We start from the raw sequence: 21,310 nt of genomic DNA on the forward strand, positions 1-21,310 counted from the left end.
CTATTCCTTTATGGACTAATACATGGTCACAGGAACAGGGTAATGCAGGAACACCAGGTACCAGTAGCACAACTCTCCATGGCCACCCTGCCTCCCGTGGCGTAGCTAAGCTTCCGTGGCACAGCGTGCCTAGGTTTGACTTTTCACTTGTGCAAAACAAGCGTGCTGCTACTTCAGAGTGCCTCAACACCTCTCCATCGCATATGAGTGTGCAGCTAATGCCCTCTGAAAGCACTGATGTGCTAAATGGCATCAGGGACAGGAAGTTATCAGTGTTAATCCACTTCAACTGGTTTAACAGTTACAAGGAATAGAAATGTCTATATGCGAGACACTTCCTCTGAGAGTCCCCGTTCCTGAAACGGAAGCACACAGCCTTTCAACGTGCTTTCCCACTAGCATAATTGCTCACCAACTGCTTTCTCAAATCAATTATGTTGTCTCTGTATGAAAGGATGGAAGGCAGAGTAGACCAACTTTCTGTTTATCTAGGCAGGCTGGCAGGTTACAGTCATATGTTCTGCCATCTGTACTGCTAGCTTTATCCTTTATCCAATCCTAACAGGTAAAATGGCATTGGTGTAACTGAATCTGTTCGCTCAGCCAGGGAAGGAGCCAGAACAGGCATTTGTTTTTTCCCCCCAAAGAAAGAAAGCAGGAGATGGACACTCTTGCCCTTTTAAAGCATTCCGCTTTTCAATAGATGGGCAATTTGCCCCGGTCTGCTAATGTGGGATCTGTTCAATGCAAGGCTGAAAAGGTTTCATCCCCGGGGAAAGCATCGAACTGCTGATGAACATTTGGTGGCCTTTAGCAAAACCGATGCGATTTCTGCCAACAGGATCCCAGCAGACTGGGAAGGACAGGCTCCAAATTAGGTGGGATTGTGGTGCAGGAACTTCAGAAGGCCAGTACAGGGTATGCGAGGAGCTTGCTGACTAGCTCCAGTCTTTCCCCCCCCCTCCACACTCCTCTCTTGTTTGTATTTTTTAAAATTACAAGTATATTGGCAAATGCCATGGCTGTATTCAAGAGAACCTGGAAACCTTCAGACGCACAGGGTGCGTGAAGATGACCTTTCTTCTGATCCAAAGACTGCTGGGCCGGGTGGGTTTCTTTTAAAAATGGGCAGTATTGGAAAATTTCTGACTAAAGGTGCTTGAAACCACTTTGAAAGGGTATCTATAGGTCAGCCCTTCTCAAAAATTGACCATCCAAAGACAATTTTCTAGAATACGATTCCCTTTGTCCCAGGAGGGACACTTCTAAACCCACCTTCCTCTTCAGGCCCCTTTCTGAACACTAGGCCATATTGCTTCTTCAACCAATCCTGTTTATGTTACTAAATAGCTTTAATTATTTAATACAAATTGTCTGCAGCTGAAACCTGAGCTGATGTCAGACTGGAATGTCCAGGCCTGTTAGTCTTCAAGTGGCTTTCCACAGTCTCATAAGAGCAACACCATCTTGGTTAACTGTGGAGGAGCTTAGTTGCTGCTGGGTTGTGTTATTTTTTTGTGTAGGGGAGGGTGGGGGTGGGAGGGAGTGAGGGTGAGGGGAGGTACACAGGAGGATGTCAATAGCTTCCTTTTAGCAACCCAGGCCAAAACCCCATTTCTCCAAAACCCTGCCCATCCATAACTACACCTTAAAAATAGAGTACAAATATTTGTTACATAAAAATAGGTTTCATTACAAACGTGAACACTGTTTAATGTGCATTTCCAGGTGAACTGCTGTCAGGAGTGCATTTTTTGGTCTGAACCAGTGCCAGCAGCTTTTTGATACATGTTTCTGTATATTTTCTCCAGGCTCTCTTCAAAGATCACTCTGTGAGGCTTCCCTTTGTATACAGCTGCATGACCAGACCGATACTCACCATCAGCCAAGTGAACAGTAGTGTTCTGCTGCACTGGTGAACTGCCAACAGAAGGAAGATAAAAAACAATGATCAAATCAAGATAAGGAAGATGAATCAGAAGCACAAACCCAGCAGAAATCCAAACGTAGAGCTGCTAAACACAGGTTGCCTTTCAGAAATTGAAACAAAAACCACACCGCAGTTACTTCTAAGAAACGGGAGCCCCACGTTATTCAATCACACAAATTCTCCCCCACTTATCTGAGTGCACTTGATCACAACTCCCAAACAGAAAGAGCATTAATCTTCAGAGTACGCAGTAATTTTGCTGTATTTTGATAGGCAGTGTGACTAAGCCTGTGCAAGAGGAAGACGGCAGGCTTTTTGTGTCCTCTCAAGGTCAAAACGTAACCACGAGCAGCTATTTCAATATGAAGACAATCTATCAGAGGTATATTAAATTACTGTGGTTGCAGCTGTAAAGTGCTCTATCGGAAGCATCTTGGATTAAGTATTCTACCAAATACATTATGATATAGTGCCAATCGAGTGTTCCTTCCCCACCCCATCTTCTGTGCCACTGTTTTAATACTAAACACAAATACAGTCTCATATTTCAGTTGCTTTGAGAAATTATTTCCCAAATCTATGAAGTGAAATTTATTCTCTGAAAATCCTTATGAAACACTGACAAGTCTGAAGGATGGGTATTTAAACTTCGTGACTATTTGCCTTCTCTTGAAACTTACAAAACAAAGGCTTGTGTCATATAATGAAATGAGCCATTTTCCTATAATACAGCACCAAACACATAGCTCAAAAATCCTAAGCAAAAAAAAAGACTACTGAGGTGACATTTTTCACATCTGCTCAGAGTTTTAGGCACTTGAGACACTTAAAAATTGGACTGAGTTCTCTACAGCCTTTTGTGAATTTTCTCAGTCTGGGAAATGAAACTGGAACTGTGGGAATCTTCACTTAGGAAATGGGTTACATTTCACAGGAAAGATTTACATTTTCTTATATACATATCACTCATTAATATACTATGGTCAAACCAGTACTTAAAATGTTGTCCTCAAGTTAATACCAGTAAACAACCGTGAGCAAAACTGAAAGAAAACTTATGTCAAAGGACTCATTAATATACTTCAAGCTATCTACACCTAAACACAAGGTTTGCACTTTTAAGAAAGGAAAACAGTGATGGAAGAAGAAGAAGATGTAGGACCCATATTCTAAATTCACATTTCTAAGCTTCTGTGCCGCAGAAAACGAAAGAAGGAATAGCTTTTGCTTTTAGATTTCTTACATTAAAATATTATGGTGATGCCAATCTACACCACCTACAAGAAGATCTTTATGTGGCTGCAATATTAAAAAGGGAGGAAGGCCACTTAAAGCCAGTCAACATCATGAAGAAAATTTAAACCTGTTATTCATCCTGGAGAGGGTGAACAGCTGGGACACAAAGAAACCAACCTACCAAACAGCAAAATCGATAGGGAAGTTATAGAGGCCCCTGTTAAATGTAGACAAGTCAGTACCCTGGGGACCCATCAACAACTGAAGTTTTACCTTCTCCGCTCGGCAGTTTGTGTTACCTCACTTCTGATAGAGAATTCTCAGGTTAACAAATCAGCACAGCACTAAGAGCGGCACTCGGCACCTGTAACTGCCCAGCAACAGCTCTCACACACATTTCCTTGGAATCCGCTGCCTGCAGTCAGCCTTGTGCTTGCCTTTTCTTCTACTAAAACCTTAATCTACACAGAGACACTCAAAATGCAACCACTTTAACGGCAGTAAAGACTCAAAAACCAATAGTAACTTTCACAAGTTCCTTATTCTGGTGCTGACAAAGACCAGAAAAAAAGAGACATAAGCTTCATTTTCCCCTCTTTTTTTGTGGGGTGTGTGTATGTATTTCCATTAGCTGGTCCCTTGCACATGCGATACTTAGCCCTGGACAAAGATAGAGCCAAGCTAAGGAAGAGTCCCTCTCCTGTCTCAACTGGGAATTAGCTGACAGCCTGAGCTAAGCAATCTGGGAATTACACTCACAAATCATATTAACAGCAGGATTTCTGCACGCAACTCCCTGCTCTGAAATACCTGTCATATGCTTTTGTTCCCTCATACATCTCCTTTAAGAGTCCCAGAAGTTCTTTTCTGAGTGAATCATATACTAAATATTTCACAAAACACAGACCTTTTCCTTACTCCCAGTGGTTTTCAATCATCTGCTTTACTGCCATCATTTGGTCAACAGTACCATGTCCTTCTCTGAACTCTGCCTCTGTCCTTGCATCCTGTTTATGAGCACTGTGGCAAACTCTCGGCAATCAGACTGTCCTCGACCCCTTTTATGTCTCGCCCTTCAGTGAATGGGACTCGCACTGCCGGCCTCTAAACCCAAGGAGCAGTCTTTTCCCAACTTGAAGGCTACATTTCATATCCCATCACTTCTTGATTCTATAGCATTAGGATTTGTTTTTTCTTTCTTTTTTTTTTTCCCCCCATGATCTGCAGTTTCAGCATCAATCTCCAAGTCCCAAAGCTGCCTCAAAACAAAAACTTGCACTTTCTCTCTCACAAACACATCCTACACAATTTAATTGCAGCAGCTGTCAGGACAAAGGATAAGGGAGCAGAAAGGCTACATGCACAATACAGGAGTGAGCGCAGGCACAGAAATACTAACGGCTTCAGCAGTCACTTCACACACATGTGAAAATCTAAGACTAACTAGATCCCTGGTCCAGGCGTGACTACAAATCACAGAAATTAGAAACAAAAAAGCCACCAAATCAGAAATTAACTTTTTAGAGCTTACTAACTGCAAGCAGAGGATCACTATGATACCCATACTGAATTACGCTCCTTTCTGTGGGATACAGTGGTGAGTCGGGGAGCCTTTGTGACAAATATTGCATCACATTTAATTACAAAAATAAAACCTTATTTTCTAATGTCAAGACCTCTCAAGTTTAGCACCACAGTTCTACGACTTCTCTCTTTATGTAAAGAAAACCAGAAAATCCACACAGCCCCAAAATGTTTTACATTACTTATTATCTTTCCTCCAACAAGCACCCAAAACGTTCTACAAAGCACCGTGTGCACAGAGAACATCAGTATTAGTAACTTCTATTAACGAAGCTGTCAAAATCAATTCCATTGCTGTCTTTTAAGTAAAATATCCAAGTGAGACCCTAGTCATGTATGTGAGTAGTACGCAGAATAATTAACCTACATAAACCAGGTTTTCAAGACCTCAGGTTTTCCACATCTTCTGAAATATGGCATGCTGGATATATATAGTGAAACATAGTATAAATATTTTCTGTGGTTTTTTTTTTTTCTTTTTCTTTTGAGATGCTTCTCTTTTCCAGATATGTGTTTTAATTGTATTTTGCTTTTAGGTGAAAAGGCCTATTTCCTACAGAAGCCTTTTCCCAGTCCAACATAGATATAGCTCAAAATAGGAAGAGAAATTTTACCTAAAGGGCAGTATCATGAGTACAACAGTTTTGTGTTGGTCAGAGAAACACTCCGTACCTGCTCTGCAGTTCACTCATGGATAAGGGCACTTTATGCGAAGATTCTCTTTCCTTAGTCAAGTCTCCTTTTGATGAGTTACTCTCATCCTAAAAAAAACCCAGAAATCAAATTCTCCTTACATTGGTTTCTGATTACAATAATCTCATTTCAAAAATACTTTCCTTCCGTTTAGTAGAAGACTATTAAAGTGCTTACATTTCTTGGGGGAGAAAGGGACAAAGTGTAATGAGCCAAATGCCATTTATGAACACTTTTAATTAAGTTCAGTACAACTGAGCTAATAATTTTCAGGTAATAAACTGGAAAGAATTTCTGGACAGTGTAGATCTAAAGAACTATGCAGACAGCACAAGCTTCAACAATCCCCAGCAAACATGTTGGTCAAATGCTATGAACCTATAGCTCACTGCCTTACTTTAGTTTCTTGCAGAAGAAGGGAAAAAGAACCTAAAATATATTTATTAGCCTTTATAATGAGCTACTGTTATCCACTTAACAAATTTACTTTGATTCTGTATACAGGGGTGAGAACATGCTTACCCAACTTTAAGAAAATACGCATGATACACTGAATGACCCTTCAGTGGGATTCTTAGGAGTCACCAGAAAGCCGTCTTGCTATGTCCACTCTACTCTGAAGAGCAAAGACACTACTTAAAAGGTGACATCAAGTGATGCTTTTAGCAGAAGCCAATTGCTGTAAGGATTAATAAACAAAATCTTTCATGCTATAGAAGAAATAAGTGGGAAAAAGAAAGAATGCAGTAAAAATAATCATGCTTGCTGGTAACACAGAACTAAGAGAAAAGACAAATATAGCAGTAGATGGCAATAAGATGCAGAGCAAGCTGAGCAACAGGAATATGGGTGAGGAAAAACCTAACACAATTTACTGTGGTGGAAGACAAGGTATTAAGTGTGTTTGTAAACAGGAAAACTCTCTTCCTTCAGCAGTCACAGGCTACAAAGCACACAAGAGGAAATGGGGTACAGTGGTAAATAAAACTCTGCAGCATTTGCCAGAGGCAAATTATGTTCTGGAAAGCAAAAAAAGATGGCAACATTATGATACTGTCAGAATGTCACAGCAGAAAGCTACAGTGGACACCCCAAGGAATCTGCAGCAGAGCTCCAGCTACACTATTTTTACAGAGCACTATGGAAATGAAATTTTGGAAAACACAGCTGGATGCTTCTGGGAGTTGTTATTTAGCATCAGGCTCTTTGGAATGAAACAGAGTAAGAGATACTTTTTAACCTTTCAAAGTTTGGAAGAGGATCCAGACTGGAGCCAAAACCTACTCACCACATTAGCAGTGCACTTGCTTTACTGCTCCCTCACTTCCAAGATGGCTCGTTTACCTCATCCACCCACCGTGTAACAAAGCAGCCTCGATTTTGGGCCATCTGGGGAGGCCCAAATCCTGGACTGCAAGCAGACCTGAGTTTTTTGGACTGTTAAGCAGGTCAGCTGCTGTTGGCACAGCTTTCACAAGTTAGCTGCACACGACAGTGACACACTGTGAGCCTTCTTTGTAACATCCTCCCATTCCTTTTGCTCAGTGGAGGAAAATGCAGTGAGAAAAATGGTCCTTTTCCAACACTATTCTGACCAGCTTGGTAATGAGAGACTCAAACCCCTTACCCCACACCCCTATATCTGGATATTTTTAGGGCAGAAACATGAGGTTTTCCAGCAGGAGAGGAAACATTAATCGCTGTGCATATTCAGCAAGCGCTCCACGCGGGAAGTGAGGAGGTGTGCTGACAGAAAGCACCACGTTTCAACAATCTAACACCATGCTGGCAAATCTGTGAGCACTTGTGGATACTGCAGGAACAAGTGAATAGCAGCATATGTGTAAATCATTCAAGAGTAGATTGTTTTAAACTATTTAAGTAAAACAAGACTGGAAGAAAAACATTGATTTCTCCTTTACCAATTACTATATTTAACAGTCTTTATGACTGTATGGAGAGACCACATATCCAGCCATCCAGCTCTCCTAACAAACTAGCAAATCTTTTATCGTGAAGTCATGGTCTACTGTTCAAGGAAAGTAGTCAAGGACCACTGGTGATAGTTCAGGCTGTGCAAACTTTCATTACATGCAGGTGCTGGACCGTCATGAAATTCAATTTGTTACCTTACATTCATTGACACATCAGAGAAGCATTTGACATGATTTGTACCTACTCTGGAGCGGCTGAAACACAGAAAAATGTGTTTGATGCTAAGCATCAAAATGTGAAGATGCTAAGCATCTTCTATTTGAGAAGCAGCAGCTCACAGGTTCATAACATTCATATACAAACTCAGGGAGGTACAGCACGAACTAGATCAAACAGCCTTAGCGTGCATAAGAAAAGGTTTTTGAGATTAAAACAAAAAGCACAACAACTAAGCTGAAAATGAAGATTGAACAGAAATGAGAAAATAATCAGATTACGAGAGCACGCAGGCAACACAAGGAGCTGCCAAGCTGACAGCATTTGGGGAAATAAATGCATAAACAAATAAAATTGAGACTTGAGAGCTAAGAGAGATATTCTTCAGTACGTCTCACAGCAGAGGGTTGAGACAGCAACATTTCCTTCTGCCCTGGCCCTCTGTCATGGATTTACCAGTCGGTGGAGTCACCACGTGCCAGACAGTGCCCGCACACTAGGGTCACACCTGCCCTTCTGTGCTGAAGTGGGAGGTGGGCAGGCCAGCGCGCTCTCATTCCTTATCATGCTTCCTACTGATACAGTAAACTACGTCAGAAGGAAAAGGTGGACATTGCAGAAACATCCAAAAGCAGATTTCTGTCAACACTCCTTTTTCTGAGAGGAGAAACTGAAACAAAAGATGATCTTTCTCCACTTGGAGAGGCTCCTGTCTCTTCTAATCAGTAACATTTGTGTGTTAGATTGTCAGACAGAAATAGTCATTTCATCAGAGCTCCTAATCTTACCTACCTCTCATCACATCCTTTTTTCCTTACCTTTCTTTTATCTCAGCTCACACTTAAGACCCTAAATTCTTTGTAGATGAACCACCTTGCTATGCAGCTTGTACAATGCTTTGGCCAGGGAGATCCTGTGCCACAACTGGGTTTCTCAAAACTGCAATAGCAAAAGTTTTTTATCTGTCTAAAACCACACTTCAAAATTCTATCAGAGTCAAGGACAAAATACTCTGATCCCGGGCATAATCTCATTAGATAAAGAGCTCTGTTCATTGAAAGCCAGGTAATTAAGGGAAAAAAGCACACCTCTGAAGATTAATATTAGCTCTACAAACAGCTGGACACAAGCAGCTGCTGATGTGCAGCTGCACATGTTAAGCCTTGATATTCTACAGATCTGTAACATATTTTTTGCTTAAATTGTAAGTGGAGAACCCCATAATTGTCCTGAATACCCCATGAGAGGGTTACCTGTACCAGCTGTCCATAACAGCTACACATAAGGAGGCCACTGAAATCAGTGTGAAACAGTTCAGCTTATATACTGAATCCATATTTCTACAATCAAGGCTGCCTCAAAGGACAACCTTATAATAAATCCAAGACCCTAGGCACAGTTCACTTCTTCAGTCATCCTGGAAAAAAGGGAAGGATTTAGTTTGCAGTCAAACTTACAAATATTAGGCGCTGTCTAGCACTGTGTGTCCTTAAAATATTTTTCACTCTTTTATGGATCTCATCTCCATTTGCTGGTGAAGGCCAACCAGAGCTAAATCTGCAAGAGGAAGAGCAAGAAATATTTTCTTGTTGAAAAGCTCAAACATGCTTTTGACTCAGATTTATTTTTTCTTAAAATTATGAGGCCTGCATTACTTTTATTTGGAACATACACAATGTTTAGATGTTATTCTTTTTCTCCTCTGGGGTACAAGTGCAAAAAGCATTTCAAAGCACTGCATAAACAGTACGCATCCACAATACCAACAGAAGATGCGAAACACAGAAAATGTTGATGATTTTGTAACTTGAGTAATATTTCTATAATGTTTGTATTGTCCCTACAGAATAAAAAAGCTATCCAGTTATTCTATTCCAAGGATCAGGTTTCATTTTTCTCTTTTTAAAGGACAGATTACACACATGAAACTCTCTTCACTGGAATAAATCATCAGGAAGATAACCCCAGTGCGTGTAAATGGAGTTAAAAAACCACAAGTTCACAAGATTTCACAAGACGGAACTGCATTTTAAGTTGCCCTTTTTTATTCAAAACCAGGTATATTGCTTGAAATGGGCAACTTAAACCCAACAGGTACTTTTGGATGTTACTCTCATGTTCAGCAGCACATTTTTTTCCACTCTACTGAAGAAAAGCACCCAACACAAAAAAAAAAAAAAAAAAAAAACACCCTCATCCTTCTCAACAAGTTTAGAAGCTGGGAAGAAATTTCATATCCATAGTTATTCTCAGGCTGTTAAGGAAGGCAAGCAAGGTATTAAGAACAGAAACATTAACACACCAACCTCCACATGTTAGTACACTCAAAAAGTATTATTTAAAGAAAAAAAAAAGAGAGATCAACATAAGGAAAGAATTATTGGGGAACTTATGAAATGTTTACTTACACCACCTCATCACAGTGGATAGAGGCAGGGCACCAAATCAAGATTGTTAGCCATCATATCAGTGTTTCTTAACCTCTGAGAACCTAACTTTGCACCAAAAAAACCCCAGCCTCATGATGTGGTAACAGGCTGATATAACTACGGGTCGCCAGACAAGCCATACTGCTGCAGTTGGAGCAAATGGAACAGCCAACAGCAATCCTGGGCTGCCATACTCCGGTTGGACCAGGACTGCAGGAAACAGGGACACGCTTCGACAGTTGGCATCACAACGGTGGTGCAGCGGAGAAACGTCCTGAGTCTGAACCCTGAGATTCTGCACTGGGCTCTGGATGGGTGTGTGGGACTGAGATCACAAGCCCTTCTGCCCTCTTCTCTCCAATTTATCACATTCCCTGTGTTACCCAGTCTATCACTGAACTAATCTCCAAGCTAATAGTGCCCGGCTTAGTTCATCATCATCAAACTTCCAGAAATTCCAATACAGGTAAAGAACTGTACAGCTCCTTCCGAAAAGAACAAACCAAGTACACATAGAAAGCTTCAGTCCAAAACAAGTAACTTGGCAACGTTAAAATTAATGGAAGCAGGATCTGGAAAATGGGAAGTGCCAGGCTGCCTTGAGGGTTGCAGGAAGGGCTGGGAGCACTTTGCAATCTGTTGGATCGTTCCTTCTATTACCAAAGAGAGAAAAATACGAGTAGAAAGTGACCAGTTCTCTGCTTTTGAGTAACTCTCTTCTATTTTCTCATAACCAATCAAGTTATTTGGACTCACTTAGTGCTTACCTTTATGAAGCATCTCTCTCTGTTCTAAAGAGCCACAATATATTGAGCCTATTTATGAGTTTTCTTAAATCAAGCCGTCTATTTCTGAATGCTTCTGTTTTTCTACAAGAAAGGGTGCCAAGAAATGACACAGTATTGGAAGGATGAATCATATCATCTACAGGGGGATGTATTTTCCATATTTCTAATGTCATTTAACATTGTTTATCTTTGGATCATTACAGCAAGAATTTTCACAAAGCTGGCTATAATATATATATAAATATATACAAAGTATATAATATATATTTGCATTGGCTTCCTAAGATTTACAACAGTTACATGTAATTTCAACATTTACAATTAATTTCAAACCCAACAACGTGTATGGCAAAGCCGTACTGTTCAATTCTTGGGCATACTAGAATCTAACAATCTGCTGCACTAAAACCTCTCACATAACTTCTCCTAAAAGAAAGCAAAACGGTTTATGAATTTTGTTAGGGGAGGAAAGCATTGCCTTTAAAGAAATAGAAGTCTGAGCCCCTTAAGCAGGCAGGACATTCATTTCCCTGACACAGTCAAACGTGGTTTGATGTACTGCATTACAACGCCTGCACTCCATCACTAGCAGGGAAAAAAAACACTGCTTTTTAAAAAAAGAGGTAAAAGAAAGGTGCTGGAGTGTTACTATCATCTTACGACTTCCCATTAGCATTTACAAACATCTAGTAATATTAAACAACCTCCAAAATGTGTGTTGAAAGTGTGCATCCTAGATGCAGTGAGTCATTTCCCATTTGACAAATAAAAGATAGACCCATGAAGTCATGGCATTTTCTCTTGCTTATACAGCAGCCGCTGTTCCTCCAACATTCAGGTTGCTGGCACCGAGAAGAGAGTTTGGAATAGATTGCCTTTGGGAAATAAATTTTATGAAATTCGTATGTAAGATTTCAGATCATTGTTATTAATCTTAAATTTACAAATATCCTTGGAGATACATGTATTTACTTTTGGAAAAAAGAAAACCCAGGTTGCCTTTGTATTCATTTAGAAAATACGTGGCTACGTCTGCAAGAAGAAGAAGATTTAGGTACTTAATTCAAGAACTATTAGATTTCTTTCTGCAGGTGATTTTATTCATCAAACCACTAGTGTGCGCTGTGGCATAAGCAATGTTAGCCACTCACAACCCAAACTTAATTAAGGGGCAAAAAAAGGAAAAAAGGAAAAAACCCCAAAACCTTAAGTGTGATTAAAACCAGTATTAGCTTCCTTTTAATTAGTTTTGTCACTATTGTTAATGTCTAATTTCAGTAATAACTATAGAGTCTAATCCACATTTAAAATCATAATTTTAATATTTACACCAATCAAAACTAAAACTAAAATAGAACAGTGCCTGAAATGTAACCACCATAATCTGAAGTGAAACCTTTTCATGATATTCTAACTCTCTTATTGAAAATATTTTATAAAATAGGCTTCAGAGCACAGCTTCTTAACGTATAAATAAAGGGATTCCATTTGCCCAAAATCACCAGTAATGAGTTTTCAAAATGACTAGCTACTTATTTATGTGATTAAGGTGTCACTATCATATTGCAATGTTGAAACAAAAGTAATTTCATTTCAATGACTGTTTGGCCTGATAAACAAAATAAACTTCTACAGCTGTATTCTTTGTCATACTTTCAATTTTCCCTGGGACTTGCACACATTCTGCAGTTACATCAGTTTAAATTGTTTATTGATTGCAATAGATTGTATAAACACTTTGGAAATATAGCTCAGTGACCTAGAAAAAGCCAGATCAATCAGAGAACTTCTGAAGATTAATTTCAAAGATGTTGTGCCGAGTACAATCAAGGAAACAGAACCATTTTCTCTTGTAATGTGACTAAAGGCATTTATTTTCTTTTGTAAGATAAGGATTTTTTTAAGGTCACACAGACTACATCTACCTTGAAAAAACAAGAAGCCAGGCAGACAGTCTAGATCTTGTGCTAAAGATTAAAGTTATTTTCATGTATAATTTTATCCATTAGGATGAAATACTCCTCTAGAAATACAAACAGGATACATCCAGCCATGTACTCTAGTCAAACAGCAGCTTGCAAACTTGAGAGCTGTAATAAATAGGAACTTCCAAATGTCAGACAATCCAATCATCCACTTGCGCATCGCAAAAACGTTAATATCACATTTCAGCAAAATTTCATATCAGGAGAATTAATGCAAAAGCCTACTGCAGAGTATTTGCAATGCCTACCGTGACCCCTTCCCCACCACCACACCTCCCAGCCCCGTGAACAACTCCATGCATGTGGCCTCCGTGAAGAATTCATCACCTTCAAAGACACAGCCTTCATGCTGAGCAAAACCCCATACAAGGACAAACTATCAGAGGACAGAAATCAATGAAGTACTGTAGTACCACATTCACAATTGGAGAGAAAGCTTCTGTAACTGGAGAGAAGAGGGAGAATGAACCTTCAAGCCAAGTATAACCTGAAAAACCACAGTCTGCAAGAACTTACACATGGAACAAGGCAGATTCTCAAGAAAACCAAATACATTTAATTCTGAAATAGAAAAAAAACCTCCCAGATTTTACATCCAAGTAGGCATTTATGTAGCATTCACAGTAAGTGGAGAAGTCGCTTTATTCTCATTTAAAAGGACATGAAGTGGTAATTGAGTACAATGAACTTCCTTCCCAGTGCGTACTGGTCTGCGGGGAGGCACAATAGAAGGGATGGGCTGCACTTAAGAGTTTCACTGGTCTACTTAGTAAAGGATACAATTCTGTTTTGCTTTCTCTTAAAATGCCTGATGGCTACAAACCTTAGTGTAGATGCAGCTGTACTAGTGCAAAAGTGATTTAGAGACTGTGTTGGTACATACCAGTTCCTGAATTTCAGTGAAAACATACTGATGCACAAACACTGTAAGAATGTGAGGATTTTAAGTGGAGGAAGTATGCTGCTTTCACAATGCCAGGACACTACCAAGAAGCAGAAAATTACATACAGACAAGGGTTTAAATCAAAGCACAGCAGCCTATGTATTTTGAAGCAGAAGCTGACAGTTCACCTGTGTACCCACTTGCTCTCCCTCTTCAGTAAGAAATTTTTAAAAAGTACAAATTTCTCGTCCTTTCTAAACAGTTTCCCTTACTTTTGAAAGCCCTGTTAGGGCTTGTAGCACTAGAGATACATTCAGTACTGAGATTTTAAATTAGTAAATGCTTCTTTTTCCCTCCTAGGCTTCATATCTAGTCCTTAAAACTGGGGAAACACACATCATCCTCATGCAAAAAGTGAATCCCAAGTGATGACAGACAGCTTCAGAGATTTCAAGGAAGGCCCAATACTCTAGCTGAGTAGTTGTCCCAAAAAAGCTCCAGTCATTCTGGTACTAAAACATGAGAATGCCATAAATGGGCTGCATGCACCTCCTTATCCTCTTTGGAAGCTATTCCATAACTTTCTATCTTCTCTGAATTTCTTCATTTATACACGAAACAGGTTTAACAGCCATCAATTTCAAATTTACCTGCCACTGCAGTAAAGTCAACCAATGAAGATGACATAGTACAGGTATCAGTCAAAAACCAAGGCTTGGTACTGCTCAGTTTTGCAGAATACAATATGAAACAACTGATCTTCAAGTGCTGATTTCCAGAGGTTAGCTTAAAGAATGCAAAATAGTGAAACTTTCCCAAGAGGCAAGACTGATAAACCCAAAAAATTGAAGAACAACCTTACTACCAAACTAAATTAAAAAAAAAAATCATAAATAATGACTTTTAAAGAGCTAGAAATGGACAGAAAAATCTAGTTGGAGCATCTCCCCAGAACAAGCTTCTTTTCTAAAATGTTTGACAAATTTTTCAGATTCACTATATAGTACAAATTTCTCAGAACTTAATCACACTCACAGGAGTAAACCCTGTCTTAGGATGCATGCCACTCTGTAAAATCTTGGGTGAACTACCTGTGGTCTGGATTTTACTATGCAACAGAACTAGTACCCAAGATCCTGGGGTGACATTTCAAGATCAAAGCTTCTGGTAACTGGAATTTTCAAGGACTTCTCAAAGGATCTAGGCTTTCATTAGTATCTAACTTTTAGTATCATTATATTTATCATTAGTAATAGCTAACTGGGTGCTGGCATTTCCCTAGGACTTGGAAAAAGATAAAGAGATGGTAGTAAAACAAAAGAGGAATATTACAGAAGGGCATTGATCCATACAGTTAACCTCTAGCTTACTTCAAACAGACCTTAGATATTTGTTAAATTTTATAGTAGGTAAGATCACATATCAGCAGTACAGCCAGAAGAAAATAAAAAAAAGACATTGAGCTGAACTTCAGTCTGGAAATGATTATTCTTCAGATCAATGATAAAAAACAAAAGTAAAAGCCTGCTATGTCCAGAGCAGGAAAAAGAATCCTTTGATCCCAAATGCATGAGAAGCAGCTTTGCCTCCCAACATAACAGAAATGGTCAAATACTCCTACGATTGCTGTGGTCTCTTGAGAAAAGAATTTCTCATGTGCCAGCAGAAAGCTCCATTCAGAGGACTTTTGCCATTACCCTACAGAATCCACCACACCGCTCCTCCTTGTCTTTACGAAAAGTACTTTCCTGCAGGTTCGAGTGCCGCAAGGAAGGCTTACCTTGCAAGTCTCCAAGAAAAACACCGTCTTCTGAGAGTGCAGGGGGATGTACATCCACGATGAAAGCGAGGACTAGAGGTGAATTTTGCTTTCCCGCAGCAGCACTGAGGGAATACGGTCCTAAGGCGCTCTCACAAAGCACACAGGATACTTATCTATGCGCAAAAGGTTACGTGTCTGTGCACAACCAGCCAGTCTTGTGGGGGCAAGTCAACTGCACGGACTGGAGCTGGCCACACGTCATGGGCAGGACCCCAAGAGTGTGCACGTACCATTGCTCTGCACAGGAGCTAGAGTCAAAATGGGATGTGTCTTTGAACAGCCACACTTAGCTACTGCTTAGTGTCAGTTTGTAACACTAGCAAATGTATTCCTTACGTGACCTAAATAATGAAAAACGCACAAATAAAGTATGAAAAATAAATATTCAAAACTCTTCTGACTTGTTCAACCTATTTACAGTTCTGCTTCTGGCTCAAACTCAGCGTGAAAGGGGAGAGGATTGATTTGTGGTCTCACAGAAAGGGACTGGAAACTGCTAGAAAGGATACAAAAGGGCTCAGAGGACCTTATGCAAGACCCCAATTTCTGTATCACTAAAAAGTATTGCAGTAGCTTAACAACGATTCAGCAGGGCTCTGGGAAGTGCTCCCAAGAAGGCAGATATTCACTTCACACTACTTTTGTAAAAAATAAAAAGGAAAAAAGGGAACTAAAGGTTGAGGTGGAAAGTAAAGTTTCATGTTGACTGTAGATTGACAAGTGTGAAAGAAAAAATAGCCTGGATAGGCTATTCTCTTTGTAATTCAAAATAAAATTGAGGGAATAAACACCAAATACTGCGAGATAAGATTCTTGCCAATACACTAACACTGGTATACTTTAAGTAGCGCTGATTTTCTCTGTATTCCTATGACCTCAACAGCAGCATTTGCATGCATTTCCAAACACTGACCTCTGATCCATGTTTGTCATTCCAGCTCTAAGTTGCAGTATACAGTCAGCTAAAGCCATTGTTGTCTCAGCAGCATGAAATAGAGATCATTTTTTTTAGACTATGCCCTTTCCCTTCTCATTTTGAATTTTTTTCAGATGACAAAAGTGAATGTGCCTTTAGAGATGTAACATCTCTTTATGTTAAAGACCTTAGAACATTTGTTCTAATAAGAAGAAAAACCATAATTTTTCAAGATCACAAATCTCTTCTGGAGAGTCACTCACAAAGAGAAAAAGCAAGAACACTCAGATAATTTCAAGATTAACTGGAAGATGACAAAATTAATGTGAACGTAACAGAAGTTCACAACATACAAGACTTTCCTGCTATCAATATAGGGACCCTGTTAGCTTTAAATATAATCCATTTTAAAATTTAACACAGATACATCCCTGCCTAAACCAAAAAAAGGACTCCAGCTGAAAAATGAAGGATTAGAAAGTCACCATTATAATATCTTTGCCAGACACGGGTATCTAACACACAGTGTCAGAAGGGCATTGGGAGGTAGACAAGATGACAAAGAAACCTCCTCCGAACTCCAGAAACATTCTCATTGCTGTGTAACAGTTCTCGAGAAATACTGTTACAGAGAACAACAAACAAGCAAGTTTTCAAGCAGATGAAGATGCCAAAACACAAACTTGATCTTTATGAGTATTAAAAATTCAATCCCCACCTGCCATCTGTTATTTTTGTTCCAAAACAAAGAGACAATTTTTCTATTTTGAAAAAAACATTAGGCCGTGCGTAGGCTATGAAACACACGCTGCGAGCTCTGAGGTACCAATGGGAACAAGGATGAAACAGTCTGGAACAAGTGTGAACTAGCCAAGCTTCATCTCCACACAGGGCCTCAGTACAGCATTTAGGAAAGGACATCAGTTTGATCCTCAGCTTCTCCCAATTATTTTATGTATTTTTGTTATTCAGGCTCAGCTTTGTCTCTAGTTTTTCTGCTCCCAGAAAGCCATGTAGTAACTTACTAAGGTGAACGTATGGTAAAAGCATTGCACCCCAATTACACAGTCTACTCAGCAGGAGGAAGGGAATACTCTCCTTGAAAGACTGGAGGTCTATAAGCATGAAAAAATTCGGTTGCTTTTTGACATTTCTTCCATCCTATCTCCATCAGACACAGAAGCTGCGAGGCATGCCCAAAATACTAACCCAGGATTGAAAGCCACTGAACTGGAGAATATTAGAAGCTGTCTCCACACCAACCCCATTGGGGTCAGTGGAGATTACTAAGAAAACTGATTTAAAAATAGCAATTAACATACAAACAATTGCTGCAAAGGCCTACACTTCAACTCCAACAAAACAAAATCTTAACATGTCAATAAAGCAGAAAGATTGGAAAATACTACCCTGACTAGATTAAAGGTAGCCTGAGCATGTTACACACACATCTGGCTATGGAACAGCCACAAGTACATGCTTACAAACACCAGGTTGAACAACAGTCAGAGGGAAAAAAAGTTCCAAGTACTACTTGACATGTGTCTATATTTACCGTCCTGAGATTCTAACCACCTCTGAAGCAGTGATTATTTATTTATTAAAGTGTTCTCTGTTTTAAATGGACATTGGCAGCCTGATATCTGAGGCTTGGTTGCTTCAGAGATCAGCAACAGAGATGTCAAAGACCCTTTTCATTGCCCTGTGATGAGGATTGCATTCATTAAGCAGAAGGGTGATGGAAAACACAGCAGCTGAGCAAAAGACAAATGCCTATATAGGTGCTGGGGAAGAATTTTCAGTCTCTTCAGCCTGCACACCTCCAAACATGCAAACTATAGTCACGCAAGTACTGTTATCGTCTGCTCATGTTAATGACTCCAGAATTTCAGAAAGAAAACCAAGTCATTACCTTTCCCTTAGAGAAGATCGACTTAGCACAGAACTTGGAGAATGCTTCTGCAATGCTGGAGGTGCTGAATGCTCTAATAAACCAGCGGAAAGGAACTGTCTGTTGGGTGGATCGGAGATCCCATCCTCATTGCAAACATCAGAACAGTCAAAGTCTTTTCCACGAGAAGATTTTGCCTGTAAAACAAACCCGAACCTTGCTAAAATTTGTTACGAATATCAAGATGTACAGTTTTCAGGTTTTTATTTTTCAAAGCAAAAGGTTCAAGATTGCATATATATGCAGGAATATATACCTGCTGGGGAAGGACCCTCATTTCATAGAAAGAGCTCTGGTCTAAATTAAATCAACAGGTGTCGGAGGTCTCTGTTGGTGTCTAACACACATGATTTGCTTTTCCTCAATGGAAAACTCAGACCCAACAACTCATCTTCTACTCACTCTTCTCCATACTAGTTACTCCTTTCATAGTTCCTCTTAACCTGAAACAACACTAAAATGTCTCTGTGAGCTACCCCCATTTTACCTAGAATAGGGACTTTTACAGGAGCTGTTTCCCAAAGCTGAGGGAAAAACCCCCCAGTAAAACCAGACCAAAAATAATCATGTTATTCATTAGCTCTTTCCGGGCTGCAGAGATTTTTTTCTCAGCTTTGGGAAACAGTTGTATTATATTTCTGGCAAGAAAAGGATAGATTCTCTTTTGCCCTGATATTGTGAGGACCACGAGTGATTGGAGGCATCAAGAACATGATGAATTAACCTGTAGCTCCGCTATCTGCATTCTCCAAACAACGACTGCTCCTAAAACCTACTTTCCCACTGGGGGCAGAGGGATGGAGAGTGAGGACAAATCACCCTTAAAATAGCCATCATTAAAAACCAACCAAACAATTACATATTTAGTCAAAATTCTCTGTTTTCTTTACAGTTTCTCATTTACATCCACAGAACAATCCAGAAGTGGCATAATAGATTAGACTAAGATGGTACACAAAACTGCAATCCTTGGTAATGAAAGTTTAGAATCCGACAAAAGTGCGCTTAATATATATCAAGGTTTATCCTTTTAATTCCCCTTCTTTCCTCTTCCCTGTTATCATCAGTTTTCCCAGCCATTAGGAAATATAAGAGGTTATACATAATTAAATGTCTAAACCCACAATTTCTGCAGTACTTCAAGAGGACAGGCAAAGCTAACTAAATGAGGATGGAAAGAATAAAAACCAGCAAAAAGCAAAGGAACCCTGACATTAATCTGCAGATCCATTTAATACACAAAGCAGCGAAAATGTGAAAAAGCAAGGATGTGAAATAACAGAGCAGTGGCTTGCCAGTTGTACCAGTGCCACCTCTGCATACAATTCCAGAATGAAGCGTGCTCTCAGAATAACCAGGAGGGCAAACTGCCTTTAAAGGCTCTTCTATAGCCTTGTCACAAGCCTTAATGCCAAAGAGAAGCAATTTCTGTAACTACAGGCATGAATATCTTACAGAAAGTTAAGCTTCACATTTCTATTTGTAAATATTCTGTCAGCAGGCCTAATCCAGGTTAGATCGGATTTAAAATATCCTTTTTCTTGCTTTGATATTATAGTAGATAAGTTTAAAAAATACCTATAAATGACAATCCTTCTCACTCAGAGCTTCCCAAAACCAATCTGTAAAGAATAGCTCTTCAAAGTACTCACTTGAGCTTTCTTGGGTCTGTAGCTGCCGAGAAGAGAAGGATCTGGAGAAAGAAAAAGGTGCATCCCAGAAAAAATTCAAAAGAAAATACAAATGTCCTAAGTTTTATAAAATCTTTTACAAAATAGCTTACCTCTCCCCACAAACAGTACTAAAGCAATTTATTATTATTATTGTATCTTGTGAAATTCAAAACAGTCTCCTCAGAACATCTTAGGAAGTCTCTGTAGCTGAAAACAGTGAATGGAACCCAATGTTTAGATTCAGAGAATGGTTTGGGTTGGAAGGGACCTTAAAGACCATCCAGTTCCAACCCCCCTGCCATGGGCAGGGACACCTTCCACTAGACCAGGTTGCTCCAAGCCTCATCCAGCCTGGCCTTGAATACTTCCAGGGATGGGGCATCCACAGCTTCTCTGGGCAACCTGTTCAGTGCTTCACCACCCTCTCCAGGAAGAACTTCTTGCTGATATCTAATCTAAACCGTCATTAGGATTTGTTATTCTATAATAACGAATCAGTGTACACACCATCTTCTGTATAGATGGAAGTGGCACATATTGTTAAGCTATTAATCAATATAAAAGCCTAAACCAATATAAAAACCAAGCTTTACCATTCCCAAAAATTCTCATGTACATTACACTACCTTACTAATGTCTTCTGAACAAGCTTCTCTGTGACCACCTCTCCCTCCTTCCCTCACCACCAGCCCTCAAGCATGAGTATGAAGCTCATGGAAACGTATGTGGAGAAACTATTAGGTCCATAGCAGGCTAGGATGTTCCACCAATGCCAATACACACCTCATCCCTGAGGGACTGACATCAAATTACATCTGGCTTCTTGCTCAGTTACATCAGTCTGATCGAATAACCCTCATACCGTGACTCCAGGCCGAAGAGGTACTTCTACACAGTACAGCAGTGTAAAGACACCCCTCTATTAGCTATAAACTGTAGCTAAACTGTAGTCTCAGGATTAAGATTCCTAATGCCAGGAATCTGTTTTTTCAGAAGTTACTGTTAAGCCTCAAGACACCGTTAGGGGACCAGTGAGTCCTCTGGATATTAACAGTGAGGTAGATTTTTGGTTTCCTAACCACTGGGCAGAAACCACCAACTTATTTCCTCAGTAGGTAGTTGTACCTGATAATAATGGGTCTGTTACATTATCCAGCTACTGCAGATTGGTAATTATGACCACAAAAGGAATGTGAAACCTTTAAAATCTTGCACTCATTGCTACTACAAAGAACAAATGTAAGATGAGTTCATAATGATTTGCTACA

General features: G+C 39.7%; 1 protein-coding gene across 1 annotated transcript in view; it reads right to left on the reverse strand.

The window, feature by feature from the left end:
• Window positions 1-1,678: 1,678 nt before the first annotated feature.
• The window catches only part of LOC104507868 (spermatogenesis-associated protein 6-like), a gene marked incomplete at its 5' end in the record, with an annotated part of 33,920 nt that continues 14,288 nt past the window's right edge, over window positions 1,679-21,310 (reverse strand). Inside the window, 5 exon segments of the mRNA XM_010149290.1 lie at window positions 1,679-1,920; window positions 5,423-5,511; window positions 9,052-9,151; window positions 18,331-18,506; window positions 20,022-20,062. Coding sequence (XP_010147592.1) covers window positions 1,740-1,920; window positions 5,423-5,511; window positions 9,052-9,151; window positions 18,331-18,506; window positions 20,022-20,062 — 587 coding nt within the window.

This window comes from Eurypyga helias, unplaced genomic scaffold (genome assembly GCF_000690775.1).
Source record: "Eurypyga helias isolate BGI_N326 unplaced genomic scaffold, ASM69077v1 scaffold11353, whole genome shotgun sequence".
NCBI lineage: Eukaryota > Metazoa > Chordata > Aves > Eurypygiformes > Eurypygidae > Eurypyga > Eurypyga helias.